The 19,428-nt window shown below is 40.4% G+C and overlaps 2 protein-coding genes and 1 long non-coding RNA gene across 10 annotated transcripts; 1 reads left to right on the top strand and 2 right to left on the bottom strand.

Annotated features, from left to right (window-relative positions):
• Nucleotides 1-605: 605 nt before the first annotated feature.
• Nucleotides 606-2,201, bottom strand: LOC112274288 (uncharacterized). Of its 2 annotated transcripts, none has more exons than XR_016499913.1 (3): nt 1,682-2,201; nt 977-1,222; nt 606-747 (listed from the first exon to the last, which is right to left on the bottom strand). It is a non-coding gene; the product is annotated as an uncharacterized LOC112274288 (long non-coding RNA). The 2 variants fall into 2 exon arrangements; XR_016499912.1 differs by lacking the exon at nt 1,682-2,201 and adding an exon at nt 1,480-1,659.
• Nucleotides 2,202-4,572: 2,371 nt separating this feature from the next.
• On the bottom strand, nt 4,573-8,882 carry LOC112273951 (peptide chain release factor PrfB2, chloroplastic). The gene is made up of 8 exons (XM_024503045.3): nt 8,433-8,882; nt 7,510-7,722; nt 6,959-7,060; nt 6,570-6,707; nt 5,867-6,171; nt 5,537-5,690; nt 5,192-5,370; nt 4,573-5,082 (listed from the first exon to the last, which is right to left on the bottom strand). Exons 1-7 carry the CDS (start codon nt 8,700-8,702, stop codon nt 5,251-5,253), a joined length of 1,302 nt encoding a protein of 433 aa, XP_024358813.1. The 5' UTR covers nt 8,703-8,882; the 3' UTR covers nt 4,573-5,082; nt 5,192-5,250.
• Nucleotides 8,883-10,296: 1,414 nt separating this feature from the next.
• On the top strand, nt 10,297-19,197 carry LOC112274527 (6-phosphofructo-2-kinase/fructose-2,6-bisphosphatase). 7 transcript variants are annotated; one of them, XM_024504145.3, is made up of 24 exons: nt 10,297-10,660; nt 11,145-11,342; nt 11,453-11,853; nt 12,140-12,203; nt 12,466-13,052; nt 13,250-13,420; nt 13,609-13,701; nt 14,028-14,126; nt 14,687-14,716; nt 14,872-14,925; nt 15,194-15,247; nt 15,583-15,660; nt 15,993-16,084; nt 16,267-16,324; nt 16,461-16,535; nt 16,683-16,730; nt 16,845-16,942; nt 17,317-17,392; nt 17,526-17,588; nt 17,840-17,931; nt 18,220-18,288; nt 18,401-18,464; nt 18,659-18,724; nt 18,862-19,197. In XM_024504145.3, exons 3-24 carry the CDS (start codon nt 11,671-11,673, stop codon nt 18,946-18,948), a joined length of 2,301 nt encoding a protein of 766 aa, XP_024359913.1. In that variant the 5' UTR covers nt 10,297-10,660; nt 11,145-11,342; nt 11,453-11,670; the 3' UTR covers nt 18,949-19,197. The 7 variants fall into 7 exon arrangements, 6 of the variants coding, with proteins under 6 accessions (XP_024359913.1, XP_090101694.1, XP_090101693.1 ...); XR_002967458.3 differs by having other exon boundaries at nt 10,427-10,660; nt 18,210-18,288; XM_090245568.1 differs by having other exon boundaries at nt 10,457-10,660; nt 11,266-11,342.
• The last annotated feature ends 231 nt before the right edge of the window (nt 19,198-19,428 follow it).

Raw genomic sequence — 19,428 nt, forward strand, 5'->3', positions numbered from 1 at the left:
CATTGACTAATTCCCTTAAGTACATTATTTTCTCCAATTCATGTCCCCTTATTCATGTCTACAACGTTCCAAGAAACTTTATCCTCGTTCGCTTGCTCTGACCTCCATTTTCACCTCTCTTGAGAAAATTCTGTCGCTAGAAACTAGAATGTCGATTTGAACTATTACTCTAGCAGTCCGCGTCAAGATAACTTGGGGCATTCATCTACGAGATTGAGAAAATCAATTGCCAATTACCTTCTACTTTCCTTCCAATTCAATACATGATCCTTAACCTTGGCTGCTCTTGTTTGCAATCCTCACAAAGCTTGATCTTAGAGATTGTTAGCAATTAGGAGCAATAACCACATAGCAGCATATCCAGATAATAACGAGGACATGTGCTCCACAGCTGGTCATCAACTTTCAGAGCATAAGTTGAAGTCCTGCATCTTCTCTGTACGGTTTTATAAGTAAATCAACTCGGAAATTAAATAATAAAACATCCAGTATTCCAAATCGAATCAGTCATTGATCCATGCCTAACAGAGTATAATCGAAAAAGAGAAAATGGCATTGTCAGACGCAAAACCGGTTAAGCACACCAAGCATCTCAAAACACAACGTTGAAACGTGCAAGCTTATTCTCTGCACAAAAATAATATTGGCACAGATACTGTGTAGGGAATAGGCTCCATCATTTGAAGCTGTTAAACAACTACATCTAACTTCCCTCCAATCCACAGGCATTATCGCAATAAACTAAATCTGCAGAATGGAACAAAATTCACATGAGGGCTGGAAACTACAATACTGAAAAATCCAGAACTGTAAAAACTGTAGTCAGTCTATATGATAAAACCTTCAAAATCTGCTGGGCAGATAGACTATAGGGATGGCGTAGGATGTCACAGTATTAGCACTGATGATCGATCTAATTAATTTCTTTTGGAGGGTAGAATTTTCTCTGTAGCTACGCTACGTAATAGAAACATACCTGAAGCACGGAATTCCCGTCATCTCAGCTTGATTCCGCAGATTGGTGTTGCTTGTCAGGGAAATCGGCTACTGGTGGAGGTACGTGAGGCGGGATGGGTAGTTGATCCTCGTGATGAGTCTGCGCTTCGTGAGTGGGATCCATGAACAAACGTGCGCCGAGAGCTACAACGGGCATGGCGAGACAAGCCCACAGAACTTTCTTGGCCACCTCAGGAGTTACCGCAATACCGTGTCCCATTTTGCCCTGCCCAACTCAAATTTCGTACACTTAGTTAGATATCGCTCTCGAAATTTTCAGCTACTTTTAAAATGCAATGTGAGCGGCTCTCCAACACGGAGCCAAGTCTCATTACTATCAAAGCCCTTGCTTAACCCTAAACCCCTCTCTGCCGGTAAACAGTCGAGCATTACCTCTCTATCGACAAAAATCTAAAATAAAATTCCAGGTAGCTACAAACGTGAAATTGAATTTGCATGTAACTTAGTCAGAAGCTTTCTAACCGTTCGAATAATCGAAACAATCCCACGCAACGACAATTCACTTCAATGTATAGGAGACCAATCCTCCTGACGCCCGCAAACCCTGAAAAATGATGCTCAAAGTACTACACCCAATTCTGCAAACCCTTTTCCTACTTTTCCCAAATCAGGTCCTTACGCATTACCAGTGTCTCCACCACGACACCATTGTTTCCACTCTCACCTTGTGCAACGTAGATGTACTCTCAAGCACCACGTAGCTGAAGCGAGACAGGCCACGCACCACTGTCAGATGTACAGGTCTGGTACATAGACCTCGAAGAAAGGCTGCTCCACTTAGATTTTTGCGTGGAAATGCAGAAGACGGCGTTTCGTAAATCTACATAAAAGTCCGGCAATTGGGTTCAAAACCCCCAGATGAGGATCTGGAACAACACTGGAGAATCCACGGCCTACACTCTGCCAGTTCCTAACATGTACTGCCACAATTCGAATTCACCCCCTGTCCAATTTTCGGATTCCCGCAGCTCGGCTGCACAGAACACCTTCCGCTTGCATGGTCGGCGAATCATTCAATCGACGGTGTGATATTTGTATTGGTTAGTTTCCCTTCCACTTATCGATCCCCTCAGAAAATTCCTGACACCCACGACGAGAGAAAGAGCACAGGAGCTCCGCATCACCTCGTCGACGGAGGTCTGGATGGTCACCATTTGTTGGGTCTGTTCTCTTCGCACCGTGTGGTCGGGTTTCTCACCGACAGAAGCGCCCCTCGCAGGGGAAATTAGGGTTTCACTCTTATTGAGGTCCCAGTGTTCACACCTGGTGCTGCAACAGTGTAATCCCGACATACCATCTATGGGCATCAAAGTTGGGTAGTGGAGTTGAGAAGAACATCTACATGGTGTGTGAAAACATGATATTTACAAAAATACTTAAAACATGGTCATTATGATGTACATAGGGTTGTAAAAATACTTTCGGGAATATTTGGCTTTATAAGCATTGTTTGCATTGACAACAATGCTAGTGAAATGATTTTACTTAAGTGTTTGAAACATAAGTTTTAGATGTAGGTTTTGTACAACAATCCCTAGGTTTGATTTGTAGATGAATATTGCTTAGCAAAATATTAGCTATGGTAGGTCAAGGATAGGTTATTAGTTTTTTTTTTTTTTGCTTGTTGTGTTTAAGCTTAGGAGCAACATGTAGGGAACATGCAAAAGGTAGAGTCCTACTTTGTATAAAAGTATATACTTTTGCTCCAAAACTAGTATTACAAAAGTTTGTATGTGTAGTAGAGAGATGTGTTGTGATCTTGGAGGTCTTGGGTTTGATCCTTATCAGTGGCATCTACATAATGTCATCTAATGTATTAATTTATAAATTCTACCTTAGAAGATTATGTCTTTCTTTAAGTTCTTTCTATCTCTAGTTTTTTTAGATTGGGCTTCTCTCACTTCTAGCCTCTTTTCATAAAATAAGCTTCTAAATTAAGTAGACATGCTCAAATTTTTTGGACCAACTCAAATTGTTTATTTGGATGATCACCAATTTTAAATATTCATCGTCTAATGTACTTCATATAAATTTGATTTTTAGTTGCCTTTAGAAGTGCAACCATAACATTAAACCACATCAATTCACACATCTCAAACTTAATAGCACAATTTCTATCTTTTGTATTAGGAAGCATAAATGGTTTAGAGGATGATTCATAGAGGATTGTAAGACAAATAGAAGTTTAACTTGTGATAATCTACCTAATGAAGTAACAACTACAAAAAATAAAATAAAAATAAAAAACAAGTGATAATTTTGAAGAATGTTCTATGAATCAAAGTAAATTAAATTAGAATACAAAGAACTTTTCAGTTACATGCAAGAACAAGATGCATCCCTAATTTCTTAGTATTAGTTAATATTGCACCTATAAGAAGCATCAAGGCCAATCCAATCCCTTATTGTTTTAATTGACCTTATTTATTCTTTAAATTTTATTTCTCTATTCTATTCTATCATTTTGATTCCTTTTATTATCATGCACAAAAATAAAATTTATAAAAATAAAATAACATTAAGTTAAACATTATTTATCACTAATTTAAGTATATCTACCAAGACATTGTGATTATGAGTATAATGTCATAAAAAAGTTATTTTGGAGTTCCACAATTATATATCAAAAATTATTTAAAATAGATTATACTTAAAGCTTAAGAGTGTGTATAATATATATATATATATATATATATATATATATTTTCTATGATACTACATCAGTATATATATATATATATATTTTTTTTTTTCTTCTAAAAATATTAAAATGTGTACCCATTTTCTTTAGAAGAAAAATAAATGTGCTAATTAGATGTTTTGGTTACTCTCAATTGAAAGTTTCCATTGGATTACAAGATTATTAAATAAACTCCAATAAAATAAGATATATAGAAGAATGTAACTAAACATTTGGATGAACTAGCAACTTAACTTGTGATTTGAATAGACAAAGATTCAAAATCCATGTTTGTTAGTATTTCCTCAAAATAATAAGTGGGCTTCAAAATTATGTATTAGATGTTACAACATTATAAGATTTAGATTATACTTGATATTAAATGCAACCAATTGTATCAATTTTTATTAGAAGGCTTTTGATTAGCAACTTTATACAAGTGTAGATATTATGTTTCTAGTCCTTTCATTACATATTATGATCATTATGTCTGAAATCTACTTTTATGGATAACTTATAAATCACCACATCCGGTTACATATTGATAGATTTATTTCCAAATATTGTAATGAACTTGCTATTTCATTTATTAATTGGAAGTACATAACACTATGTCAAGCCAGCAAAATCGCTGGTGATCTCCTTTCAAATAGATGTATGATCTTAAGCTTGACACTCATGTCACATATATGAACAAGTTAGAAAGGACTACAAAAATGTAGTACATTCCTTACTACGTTGGATTCTAGTTGGATTCTACATGATTTGAATCTGAATTGCCGATACAAAAGGCCTCTTCCAGAAGAGGGATAGAAGGGAATGACTGATTGATCACAAAAAGCTTGCATTTACAAGACAAATGAGGGAACGAGAGGTACGGTGAACTTGGAGCTCAAGCAGCAATCGACTTGATCAGACAAATGCGTATTCATCTCTGATGACAAAATGAGAACGGGTTGCCGAAGTTCCATCCAGCCAAACAACCCATCTAGGTTTGAACAAGTTTGGACAGATCTCAGTATCATCATGGTCATCATGGTTTCTCTTCAAATGACAACTTGAGATTATCTATTCAATCGTCCAGAATTGCGTTCACAATTTGAGTACCACCACTAACTTATACCTTCAATGAACAGCCTCTATGGTTCCTCGCTATACATTGCTTTATCAAATTGCACATCTCGAGGTTCATGAGGCAACTCTGAGGAGTGCAACGAAACGCTGCTTCCATCGGTTCAATCTCTGCACGATGACTTGTAATCGAAGTTTGACCCTATTTTTCCCTTCATGTCAAAGACGGCGATTTGCGCCTCTGGTGAAGACTTATCAATAGTGGAGCACCTCAACGATCTCAGTAAGCCTTGAAACAAACCCTCAACGATCATCTGGAACAATACAGAAGTGCTTCTATTATATCTCACAATACGTGTGCTGAACTAAACACTGACTGAATTTTTAAAAAGATGGTAGAAAAAGGAAAGAGGAAAAAGTTACCTCGATAAATTTGCTGGAATCATGAGTGTCAAACGTACAACGGGCGAACTACTGCGAGACTAAGGAGCAGAAGAGCTCGCCAAGTAGGCCATAATAAAGCCGTCGATTTCACCATCCAATATTGAACTAGGATCCGAGACCTCATAGTTCGTACGTAAATCCTTCACCATCTGGTAAGGCTGGAATGTACTCGCATACAATGCAACTTCCTTTGTTACGTCTTTAAAATAGGTGAAAGATTGTGGTTGAAATAGGGCGAAAATTTACAAAAATAAGAAGTCTATTTTCTCACACCTAAGGATTACGATTAAGAACTTTAAAATAAATCACAAAAAACATTCTGACCTGAAGAACATATGAGCGGATTTGATTGCCCCACGAAACATCGGAAAGGGATTGTGTGTGTTGGGCATTGGCTTTTGCCCTACGTGTCACTTCCATTTGATGAAGACGAGACTGCAGCATACTTAAGGCTGTTGCCTTATTTCGATGTTGTGATCTACATGTAACATATAGGTAAGCATCGCTCGGGAACACAAAAATAAATTTCACATGTGGGCACATAACGATCAATAGTAATACATAATCTACTCTTTCCCGATAAAACATTCACCATTATTCTACAGACTGACTGCATTCAGCAGTAAATTGCCGAGGATAATTAGTATTCAATACCTGTCAGCCTGACATTGTGTAACAATACCAGTAGGGATGTGAATAATGCGGACAGCACTCTCTGTTTTGTTGACATGCTGACCACCGGCCCCACCAGCTCGGAATCTCTCTATTCGTAGATCACTTTCGCCAATCTCAATGCTTACTTCCGACTCATCAAGCGCAGGTATCACTGCAACCGCTGCGAAGGAAGTGTGACGGCGCTTGCCTGCATCAAAAGGAGAAATGCGCACGAGACGATGGACACCTGCTTCTGTTTTAGCATATCCATATGCATAAAGCCCATCCACTCGTATTGTTGCCCGCTGTAGCATAACATCAAATTCCACAACACGTGAACTTTCTTCTTTGACCGACTAATTTTCTGAACCCCATACATCTCCCATAAGTTTAGTAAGGTAATCCAAAGACAACACAGATTCCTTGATGTTATGCGCTATAAACAGGCTATTTAGGAAATAATAGCAAGTAGATCCGGCTGTGAGAGACAAACACGAGGTCGTCACCACCAACAGATCGGTTAACACGCATGAACAGTAATGTCTACGAAAGTCCAAGACCGAAATGGATAATGTGACGGTACCTATATTTCAATCTCACCTGTTACTGAAACAAAAACACAGACAAGTAAAACAAAGAACAAAACAATTGTGAGAAGGCTAGCTGGAAAAAAAGGATAATGTTGTCCAGCGTAACAAAGTACCTTTATGCCAGCCTCTTCACCAGGCATCTCATCTACCACTGTTACTTCGTAGTCACGAGTTTGAGCCCACATTCTGTACATCCGCATGACCATCGCTGCCCAGTCCATGCTTTCGGTTCCTCCTGCCCCCGCCTGGACCTACAATCCAGCGCACCCTTCAATCAGGAAGACATACGCAGTGAAGTTTCAGATGTTGCCAATAGCGGTTACTAACTTCTGGGTAAAACGCAGGTCAGGACGATGATCAGCCGTGAAAAGGTTGCTAACATATTCTTAGCTGGGGTAGGAACTACAAATGTTGTCCATGCACCCAGCAGCAACACAATGAAGACCATACACGAGGGCAGCAGGATCGAGTGTAGGGACATTCACATAGCGAGCCTGTTCACCTCTATAAAACAGGAGCGTGAATCATGTTCTCCCGAAAGCAACGCCACTAACTCCCTCTCGCTAGCGGTCTTACGGAGTTCCGCCAGGCCTTGTGTTACATCCTGCAATCAAGTTATGCGCAGTTAATATAACCGTAAATAAACCCAAACTATTTTCCAGCACAAACAGACGGTATCTTCATGCTGATGAGATGATTTTACATCACCTAGCAAAGTCAGGCAATTCCAACTATTCATAACTTTTCAATTATAGGTACTTGATTGGTAGAGTAACCGATATTTCAAAAACAAAAGCAGTCACTAGAAGACCATATTACCACACTATAAAGAAGGCCCAAACAATAATCTACACACACACACACACACCATGGTATTACGAAAACGTGATTGATATCTGGCTCTGTTTTGCGATTCAGCTGTCAGACTGGAAGGTTTTCTTCCATTCTCAGATACCTTGGCCTTGAGGCAATATAGAAGTAAATTAATTTGGAATCTATTGTATACACGCTCAAACTATAGGACAGACAATGCTGAAGAGGACACTCACTTACTGTGACTACTTGAGTATCATTCTCTTCGTGGGCAAGCTCTGCAAGTCCAACATGCTCAAGCAACTCGTCTTCCATACTGATCACAGACTTCACTTGACCTGACAGCGCACCTCTCTCTCGGCTAAACTGGCCAGCTTTAGCAGCATTTTCCCATAGATTTGGCTTTGCTAATTCGACGTCCAACTCCTGAACCCTGGCAAGCAGTTTTTTCCACTACACAAAGCAGAGCACAGCATAGCAACGAAGAGAAATACTCAAAAATCTGAAAAATTCGCCGGGTGTGAATGAGAATTGTACGTCAAACGGAAATTGATATAGGCATGGAATTTTGGAAATGCCTTGTGCAAAGAAAACTAATCACAGTTCAAAGTAAATTGAAAATAAATGAACACACAAATAAAGTAAGCAAGTGTTCATTGGGTTCGTGACTCAAAATGTGCCAATGTTACGATGGTGGAATTATTGTACGCATACACCCATCTAACAATGTTGACGTTTGTAATCTTCTGCCAAAAGGAAAAAGCCAAATTTCTTTTTTTCACAGGTGTTGGCCATAAACCCTAAACCCTACAGGAAGCCACCGGCCCATCCCCACGAATACCATGAGATCGTCCAAAGGACCTATGATCCAGTGACGAAACCTTCTCAGATGTTGGGTGCAATCAGTTTCCTATCCGGGTGTGAATGAGAACTGTGCATGATATGTAATACAGATTCACACAGAAGAACAATGACCTCGTGCCTCAGATGTCATCCTCAAATTCTAGAGACTTAATCGAGGCCTTCAACAAACATAATTGTCCAAATTGCTGAAGAAGACTACACAAGAGCATAGCGCTGGGAACAGAGGACATCGCACCCAGCCCAAAAAAACCAATGCGCAAAAACCCAAGTCCTGACAGGGCGGTCGCAAACCAAATCACCTCAAGGCGAGCTTTGATGAGATCGATAGACCGAGCCACAGCAGCTGCATGGCTCCGCCAATCGCTTTCACTCTCAGGGCTAACCTGCCACCCACGCGCAATCACCTCCGCAGCTCCTCCCCGCTCCCGCATCCGATCATTGTCACTGCGATCCTCGCATTCTCTGAATCCCGCAGTGAAGAGTGCCCTTTGTCCCTGCGTGCACAGCGACTCCCACGAGCGCCTCAGCACAACGCTCGCGACTCGACGCCCCGCCGCTGCCGCCCACATTCTCAACCTCCCTCCCTCCCGATTCTGTCTGCTCTTCTCACCTCCACTCCCTCCCTCTCTCTCTCTCTCTCTCTCTCTCTTTCTCTCTGTCTCTGTGTGTATTCTTCACCCTCCAGCCATCGCCGAAAATCCGCGCGCACGCATGCGAGTAACGGGGGCGATGCAGCGATGCGATGCCACACCACCGCGAGGCGCAGGAGCCTCAAAACCCCTCCCCCACTGTTCCTTTTTACTTTTTCCACCTTTGTGCCTTTTACCTTTACTTTTCTTCTTCTTCTTCTTCTTCTTCATCTATGAGCTAGATCAGAATGTGTGCTCGCTTCCAACTTCGCTGCTTGCTTGTGATGTTCTTCTCCAATGGGGGGGGGGACTTGATTCTGTTGGTTTTGTTGATTCTATTTTGAGCTGCTACCCTCCAGAATAAGTTAATTTAAAATGAGGGAGGGACTACTATAAATAGATAAAAACATAGATAGAAAGATGTGGAAGGGAGTCAAGAGACTTTGATTATTCTCTTAATTCAAATAAATAAATCTATCTATCTATCTATGAAAAAATAAAAAATAAAAAATAACGTTGTGTATGCTCCAATTTTTTTAGGATAGAAACAAAAGTGATTGGGTCAAGAATTGTAAGTAGATTTGAAAGAATAATCAATTCACCAACTTATATATGGAGATTTTGAGCACTTGGCATGCTTGAAACACATGGCACCTCTATTCAAAGATTTTTTAAACAATTTTAGGTCTCCATAAATGTAAGATGTATTCTTTTGAATATTGTTGTTTTTTTCTCTCGTTGGGGTGTTGCAAGTCAAGCACTTTACTTTGTATTCTTACATGTTCTTTAGATGCCAAGAATCTAAATTAGCAGAAGATGCACAACATATGCTGTGAAAAAATATACTTGAATAGAGATATATCTATCTATTATATAAAACAGTTTGGGCATAAAGACAAAGAGATAAAAGAAATCTTTTGATTGGCCAAACATGGAAACAATGGAATATGAATGAATGAGAGAATGGATGGTAGTACAAATACATATAAAATCAATTAGACATGATTAAGTGCTTCAGAATTAGGGTTTATTAAAACATTATGGAGAAACAAGTCATTTGGATAATCTATGCATCCAATATGAGGTGCCAGTTGGGTACCTATTATGCTTCAACCATTGCAAATGAAAGAGAAAGTAGGGAACCATAAAATATTCTACACACAACACACCTTGATTTCATTTATTTATTTACACTACATGCCACGTCAGAATCACATTTAATGCACACTGTACAAACAATAAGCAAGGAAGACAAAAAGGAAGATGAAGAAAAGTTTGAAAGCACCTCTAAAACCCCTCCGATAAATTGTTCCCCCAGTCTCTTCAGTCTTCTCAGCAAGCAGCATGAATGAACGAATGAAAAATTTCGTCCTAGATGTAGAGTATTCATTCGTGAACATTAGATACATACATCCATTTGACATCATCATCCACACCTCATTCATCCTTCCGGCACACTGTTTGGTCCCATCTCGAGAGGCTCCTGTTGTTGCAATTCTACCGACGCAGCATCTTCGGCGATATCCGCGATGCTTGTTTGGGGCTGTCGAGTTTGTGTTGCTCGACAGCCACGAATGGCCGCACAAGTGGGCAAATGACCCGTTCCAGTATCTCATGAGTAAAACCAAAATTCTCGAAAATGAACGAAACAAGAGTTCTCACGGCGGTGAAAAGCAGGGGGCGCCAAGCTCTTCTTTCTCGCCTTGCGCGGAAGCGGAGGCCATGCGCTTCTTATCCCGCACTTCTCGACATCCTTCAACCACCTGCTGACGATCTCGTTTAATTTGGGTTCATGGTGTTCTCATCAGGGCGACAACGTCACGAAAACCGTTTGGAGAACGTCCTAGAGTTGGAAACAACTTTCGGTCGGGGTCAACTTCCCTGGTGAGAGGCTCACGGTGAGCTTCGAATCAGGTTTCTCCCCCAGAGAGCTTCGGATTTCTTAGCGTGATCGTGTTTGGTGCAATTGTGTGCATGTTTTTATAGGGGGGTTTTGGATTACGTGAGGTGGTTGTGGTGTAAGCGCTGGTTACGATGGGTCGCGGCGCTGTTTGGACATGACAAGCGTTCTTTGTTTTGTGTAATTGTTGATGATGGGATTCGTCGTACCTTTGTTATAATGCTGGTAGTGTATGCGGGATGAGCTTGGCGCTTCTTTGAGGATTGAGTCATCATGGACCAATACAAGAATTAAGCTGCTCTCAATTGGTAACTGGAGGGGTTGGGTATTTGGTCGCCCATGATATTTTTTTAAGCCTTCGTAGCTGCATTCTTGTGAATACCTACTTAAAAAGTCGTCACTTGTGTAGAGCGTCATGTATGAGGTAGTCAATGGACCGAGTGCATGGGAGAGTGCTGATATTTGCATTGGCTCACTCACAGATTTTGGCCATGGCTTTCCATCACGTGTGCTGGTCTGTGCCCGTATTTCTGTCATTGATGTCGAATGTGAGCCCAACTGGCCAAATGTTGACATACACGCGCGTCATATTTCAAGTTGCAGACGTAATGCTTCAAGTTTCTAGAGAGGGAGAGGCCCGTGTTAATGTTATTGCGAGGCTTTCTTACACCTTATAATAGGTACAACGTCGACGCTCTTCTTGTCAAACATCGTACTTTCAGCATAAGTAGAGGATACAATAGACGTTTAGTGAATTTGACTGTTAGTTGTGTACAACTGCACTTTTCAGGATAACGAATATATGAGTCTGCGCTTTCCCGGACTATCCAATTACAAGGGATACAACAATCGTTGCACACCATTTTCTCTCTCAGACAACAAGCTTCACATCTGGGTGGCAAGTAACTGGACAAATAGTCTCAGTAGTAGCAACCTTCGAAAACCATCCAGTCGTATTGATCCTTAGTTCAAATGAAGTGATCTGGGATTTTGAAAATATATTGCAACATGGGTAACGGCGGATCATCTCAGCCGGTGACCGCAAGTAGCGATGAAGTGGTTCATTTAGGGCATCAGTTGTTCGTGGTCTTGAAGATGAACAAGCCGGACAACCAGCCCTGGCCATTGGATTTTGTACCTCATGTCGTTGGCTCTCTGCCGATCATAGGTGGCTGGGACGAGGCAAAGGCTGTAAGTGAGCTCTATAAAGACAAACTTTCATTTCTTTTATGCATACAGGGTGACTGATTTAGTTTAGAAGGCCTGATTTGCTGCGAAGCTTGTCTAATATGTCAAGATTGTTGGTTGTATCCTCAAGGATCAATCCATTCCCAATTTTATATTTCTTTTGTAGATTTTAACGAATGTGTGTAATAGATTTTCGATCGTATATCTGAGGTAAGACTTCACATGCAAATTAGTGTCCACACGTATGATGCAAATTCACCGGTTGCGATAATTGACTGTCTTTGTCCAGATTGCACTGGAGCGTGAGTCAACAAGTGCATGGGAGCTTAGTTTCGTTGTGCCCGGTGATCATGGTTCTTTTTCAGCACACACTAGCCTGCCTTGCTGGTGGTATTTTAATTGTTTCCTGCAAATGTATTTCTGTTGTATTCTATTACGTGTGCACCACACATGAGGCGCGTGCTGTGGTGGAGTGTGCGTCTTACATGTATGTTCCACAATTTCATCAGGATACACGGACTTGAATCGGTTTCTGTCTTTTCCATGCAATATTTTGATTTCCAAGAGTACAAAATTGGTATTGAGATTTTGATTGTGAAGTCTTGAATTTTGCAGGATTACTGGATTTTAAGTTTCTTCTTAAAAGTACTGGTGACGGAAATGTATGCATCCTTGAAGAGGGAGCAAATAGAATGCTTCAGGCAGGCACTATGGAGGGGAAGGCTGGTCCCACTGCTCAATTTAAATTCCCCACGAAGAATGGAATACAGTTACTGCAACTTGCTGTTAGTATTCAAGCTGACTCAGTTTCCCCATTTGCTCTTGCTTCAAGCTGGAGATCTCTTAGAAAGAACTTACAGTCCCATGGCTCGATGGTATTGGGAATTCCGGACGTTGCTGTGGAAGGAGAATATCCTGTAGCTTCAAGCGAAATTGAAAAGAAAGCACAGGCTCTTGAGCTGGATTTAGAGCAGTATGAGGTGCCTACGCCAGATGCAATTTCAGATTCTGCATCGCAGGACGCCTTTCCTAGTACACCTGATTCTACTACTTTGCAGCGTTCATTCTCTCTTCCTGCTCCATTTTATGGAGAAAGTAGCCTTTTCAGGATTAGAGGCGGAGATAAAAGTGTTTCAACGCGTAGGAATTCTGCAGAAATAGCAAGGAAAGCTGTTCTCAAAGATCGCTTTGTTCCTATCAAGGTGCGTGCTTTTTTTTTTTTTTTTTTTTTTTTTCTTCTTCCTGGTCTGTTTGTCGTCGTTTAGATGGTCTGATTTATTTATGTGTTACACAATCTCCCTTCTCAACTCAAATTAGAGCCGTATATGGAAAGCACTTTGAAGAAGGAGGTCAAGCGAATTATGACCACGCCTAATGGATATGTGTCATTTTTGAGCAGGACCTGGTGCCGTTGGAGACGGAATCTGAGGCAGCTGATAAGCAATCAACCCAAAACTTATCAAATGGAGCTGAATTGGATAAAACTGAGATAGTTGTCGGTCCTCTTTCAAGAGTTGTCAGTATTTCCAGTGAGACCGATGGCGATGCTCATTTGGAAAGTGTGATTGGGGTAGGCGGGACTACAAAGCTTCATATTTAGTGGTTTTACCAGAGCTCGTCCAGATGTCAACCTTGTACTTTCTGATTCTAATGGCTATGGCCAGCCATGACTGGTGTTGATTGAACGATACTTATAATCTCTTCCTACACTCATAGAATGTGGTGGATGATGATGATGGTCAAGTTTGGCTTGTGTAGGCCATGCCAGAAGCCGCTGGTGCTGTAGCTGCTGGAGCTGTTGCCGACCATATGTTGGGGTCCAAGGAACGTGGCCAGCTAGCAATCATTCTGGTATGCATCCGCTTTTCGTGCTCTTCTCAGTTCTCAGATTGACCTCGCTAAAGCGACATACTAGAAATTTGGTAGTTGAAACCATAACATTCTATGGTGAAATCTCTGCATAGTTCCAATCATAACTTTCTCCTTCAGAACACATGCGCTCAATAATGTCAAGCAGGTCTAGATATCAACGATTGTCAGTGAATTACATTTGACCTCATCACTTTCTAATATTACTTACAACGAACTTCTTACATTACAAGCTTAAGTTCGACTGCTTGAAAATATCATAGCTTCTTCAAGCATGTTACATACTGAACTTGTCATGGTGGATTCAGGTTGGCCTACCTGCTCGAGGGAAGACTTTTACAGCAGCTAAGCTGACGAGATATCTCAGGTGGCTTGGCCATGATACCAAACACTTCAATGTTGGAAAGGTAAGCTTAGTCTGCTCATTAGTAGACAGTGAAAGTAGTATTTTGAGCTTTAACTATTGTGAGGGGGACAGTCATTGTCTACTTGGTTCTGGTGTTTAGTCATGGGCGTATGTTTTCGTATGTGTTATGTAAATTCTGAATAATAGTCTAGTTGGAATCCTCGTAGCAGTAGGGAACCGTAACTCACAGCAAATCCTGGTCTCATCATGGTTTTTCAGAATTTTTGGTCGAATGAACTTACGTTAACGCTTCGCACTAGGCCTACATCGATTTGTTTCATAAATTTCATATATTTTTCGGACGGGTGTGCTTTAAGATTTCTTACACGTAATTTTGCACTCGAATGAGTCCCCAAAGACTTTGAGGGGTGGTCTACCTTCTATCTTGATCAAGGGCTTTTCAGTTCTTCAGAGTTTGATGACGAAACTCTCGATTGTGTGATGAATTGTATGTCCGAGGGCTGCGAGGTTCTCGCCGCCTTTTAGCTATTTAAATTTCTCTGGAATCACTGAAATCCTGAGTATTGATCGACAATTAACTTCTTCATTGCGATGAACCAGTATCGACGCTTGAAGCATGGGCGTAACCAGGTGAGAACCACTTTGGGGACCTAGTGAATCTGCTACTGGACTTAAAATATTGTTCTTTGGTCATTGAAAACGCCAAACTTTGGTCTATTCATGTCATGTTATCATTAGAACAGTGCTGCCCTTCCAGTGCTCACAAATTATCAGGCATATGTCAGACTGCGGAATTTTTTCGGGGTGATAATCAACAAGGTATTGAAGCAAGAAACGAGGTAAAACAATTATTATAAAAACCATAGACCCCTTTTTATTCAGGTTTCCCGTGCGTTTTATTTTCGAATAGCATGTGTGCTTGGACGAATGTTGATTGGACTAGATAAGAATTGTTTGATTGATTGGTATGTTTTTGATAGTCTCAGAATGACATTAGTATTGATGATACTCTCATGGCGTTACATTTGGGAGACAGTGTAGCAGTTTCCTTTCATCTCCTATTGGTGATGTTTATGTGACTGATTCAACAAGATCTGAGTTGTGAAGGTTGCAGTCCTGGCTATGGAGGATATGCTAGCATGGATGGATGAAGGAGGACAGGTGACTGCAATCTACTTTGTGTTCTTTTTACTTTTCTTGAGTAGAGACTTGTGCTTTTATTGAAACTCGACGTCTTGCGGCAGTTCTTTTCTTTTCTGATGTAATTTCGTTTTTTCCTTTTCTGAACAAATGTCAGCATGAGAGAGGGTGTCTGGTAGCTCCCGAGTTCAACTTGAGTTGATCAATGATCCAATTATTATCCTAGGATCTAATATGGCCATAGCATAATAATCTCAAAAACGTGAATCGTTTAAGTTTGCGCACTGACGAATATTTTCTTGATGAGGGAATCTGTGATCTTTAAGAGTACTAATAACTTTTGTGGATGACTTCAGGTTGGTGTCTTTGATGCCACTAATAGTACAAAAGCCCGTCGGAACTTGTTATTGAGTTTGGCTGAAGGCAAATGCAAGGTGAACAATATTATCCCGTCCACGTTTAGATATGTTTAGACACGTTCCAGCGTACCCTGAGTTTTCCCTGACGGTTTGAACAGCGATCGATGTTTATTTTCTTTGGTATCTTTTAAAACTCCACGTGAATACAACTCTTCTTTTCCCGTGAGTTTCAATATGAATACCCAGTTGTTTGCACACAGCTACCAATGAAGAAGACGAGGAGTGATTTTAATCCGAGATTTTTGTTCACCATACTTAAATTTGATGTTTAATCACATTGATACATGTGGCTAGAAACAATTACTGTAATTATTCACTTCACGAGTATCTATGCAAACTTTTTACAGGTGATCTTCTTGGAGATAATTTGCAACGACCGTGCAGTGATTGAGGCTAATATTGAGCTAAAGAGTACTGGAAGTCCGGACTATGCTGACATGTGAGTTGCCGCTTGCACTAGATTATTGGAGAGAATGCACAGATGCGAAGAATACATTACTTCTACAAATGAAGTGATGTGCACGCTAACTCTTCACGTGCTGAAATCGCATTTATCATACTAATACTTCGTAACCTTCCTAGCTAATATTTGATGGTTGTGAATGATGTCTATCATGACAGGCCCGACTATGAAACTGCTCTCGAAGACTTCAGAACCCGGCTTGACCACTACGAAAAAGTAAACGACCTAACTGTAACGTGCTCCACTATCATTTTTCTCAGCACGTTTCGAAGAAGTCTTAACAGATATATTTCAAGTGAACTTCCATAATTCAGCCTCTGTCATTACGATTCTAATCCTCGTGCCGTTGCAGATGTATGAACCAGTTACTGAGGGTTCGTACATAAAATTGATTGACATGGTCAGGGGACAGGGCGGTCATGTGCAAGTAAGCTTACGCTCTCCTTTTGCTGATCGTTTTCACACAGTCTTAAGGAAAGTCAGACTTTCGTAATAAGTTCTCTCCATTGATTAGATTTTCTGAGATACTGGTTCAGATTGGTGGACATTGATCATATTGTGTCTGGATATGTAGGTGAGCAATATAAGTGGGTATCTCCCTGGCCGTATCGTGTTCTTTTTGGTAAGACCTCTTGTGCTCTTGTTCTCCCCAATACCATAACATCATGGTAGTCCAAGCAAGGCGTAACCCTGAAGTTGTATTGAAATTGTATTAACGACAGTATTGTATTTTTAGGTCAATACTCATATCACTCCACGGCCAATATTTCTTACTCGACATGGTGAAAGTGAGGATAATGTGAGGGGTCGTATTGGAGGAGATCCTGTACTTAGGTACTTTCTTGACCTTGTGTGTTCCCCCCAGAGTATCATTGACTGCATAATTTTTTTGGTGGATTTCCTTCTCTGGTAGATGTGCCTTCCAATTCTTAGAACGTTCCAGCTGCTTTTAAAGCTCACATGGTGTCGATAATCATGCCGTAACGATTAAATTGAAAGGTGGAAGTCAGACACTCTTGGATGAAACCAAGCATGGTTCATGGAGCTTAGATCGTCAATCTTAAAGAATGCTCTAACATCATTAAGACTTAAGCCCCAGTCTGTGGCAAAGCAAAGCATGCATGATGATAACAAGGCTGCCTATGAGACTTCGAAACATTATAGGACAGGTCTCGTAACGTGAATGACCTTTAGTTTCTTGACTGCAGCGAAGCTGGGGAAAAGTATGCGCTTAAGCTGGCTGATTTTGTGCACAAGCGACTGAAGAACGAGTCGGCTGCTTCTGTAACAATCTCATTTTTTACTTCTTACAGATGGTATCTGCAGTATGTATATGTCTACGTCAGCATTTTGAGACACCAGGTGCATGTCTTCATAGATTATACTTAAATTGTACTAACAACACTCTGTCTCGCAGATTTGGACAAGCACTTTGCAAAGGACAGGTATCACGGCAAGGCACATCGAAGAATTTCCAAAAGTAAGTATTCTCGAGCAAAGCACATTTGCTGTAACGAGTTACGAGCCGTAGAACTATTCGTTTTCTGAAAAGTTAATGATGCCTTATGAATCGCTCCTTGAGTTTTGATTGAAATTGTTTTGAATCAGTGTTAGTGGTAATCATTTTTGAAGTTGTGCGCTACTGTGGTAAGCAATCCAATGTCAAACTTTTACGAGAAAGACACCTCGCGCAGGAATATCATTTGTTGCTGTTTTTTGGGGAGCTTGCAGGTTCAATGGCGAGTGCTAGATGAAATTAATGCAGGTGTTTGCGATGGAATGACTTATGAGGAGATCAAGCAACATATGCCAGAAGAATACTCGTAAGAAACGATGCTCTTACATGTATCACCACTACACATAATTTTATATCATCTGTATCCTCCATCTACATCTCTACTCATTAGTTATTCCTGATGTAACAAGACTAAGAAACTCAATCTTGTGAAACTAGCAGTGCTTAAATAATATTGATGGTTCAAACCTTTCATTGAATCTTTGTGTAATTCAGAACTACTACTGATCAAACCTTCGATTAAACGTTTGTAGATTCAGAATCCTTCCTCTTTCCGATTCCATTTTAATATGGTTCTGATTTAAGTGTGTTTCAGAGCACGCAAGGCAGATAAACTCCGGTACCGTTATCCTCGCGGTGAATCTTATTTGGACGTCATTCAAAGGTAAGTCTATGAACTGCAATTAAATTTAGATAGGAAACATTAGTGATGCTTTCTCCTGAGCTGGTTATTGCACGCCCCGTAGTATCTGATGATTACCATGGGCTTCCTGCAGGGTCGAGCCTGTCATTGTGGAGCTTGAGAGACAACGCTCACCGGTGGTAGTCATTGCACATCAAGTATATGTCTCCGTGCACTGTCTTTGCACTTTCCTTACCAAACTGCTTTAGCCAGGCGTCTGGGGACATGAACGTTTAATCTTGTGGGATATTTTGAAAGAATGCAGTACTCCAGCAACTTTCATTGTTATATTATTACGAAAAAATATCAGTTATTGACTTAATATTTGTGCCATGTGACAATTTGCCACCAGGCAATCCTTCGCTCGTTATATGCTTACTTTATGGACAAACCTCTGAAGGAAGTGCCTCATATTCAGGTTCACATTCTCATCTGTGCAATATGTACATGATTCTATTCCGAGGAGTTCGTATCTGATTGCTAGCTGATGAGGAGAGGCTAGGATGGAGAAATAGGTTTGGCTTTGGTTCTGAGATTGTAGCTGTTCGGATGCAGGTGCCATTGCATACTATTATCGAGATTCAAATGGGAGTAGCAGGAATGCAAGAAAAGCGGTATAAGCTCATGGAAACAAGCACTTAGGCATCTTCTGTTTGTGCTCCACTCAACATTTTTATCTTCCCATTTCAATTTCATCAATGTATTGACGTTTCATTTATTCTAAAAGTAGAATAAAAAAGCAGAGTGCAAAAGCAGAGTACAGTGGATGAAAATATGTTGGGGTCCAGAAAAAAGTACTGAAAGAGGTTTTAGTGCTTCGAACCTACTTCTCTTAAACCTCTTGCTTTGTTTCAAAATTACAAAAGACAGAAATAAAGCAAGGTTAAGAAATATAGCAAGATTATTTTTTTTACCCATTTCATAATTCTCACTTCCATGCTAAATTAGTCTTGCGCTACTTGTTGATTTTACATAAATATTGCTTTGATACTCATCTAAGATTAATGTTTTCATTGACTAGATTTTTATTTTATTTTATTTATTTATTTTTTCCACAACGAGGCAACCAATTGTCGGATCACATTTCCTTTGGTGTGTAATGTAGCATTGGCAGATCACATC

Source organism: Physcomitrium patens, chromosome 21, assembly GCF_059467195.1.
Source record: "Physcomitrium patens ecotype Gransden chromosome 21, ASM5946719v1, whole genome shotgun sequence".
Classification (NCBI taxonomy): Eukaryota; Viridiplantae; Streptophyta; class Bryopsida; order Funariales; family Funariaceae; genus Physcomitrium; species Physcomitrium patens.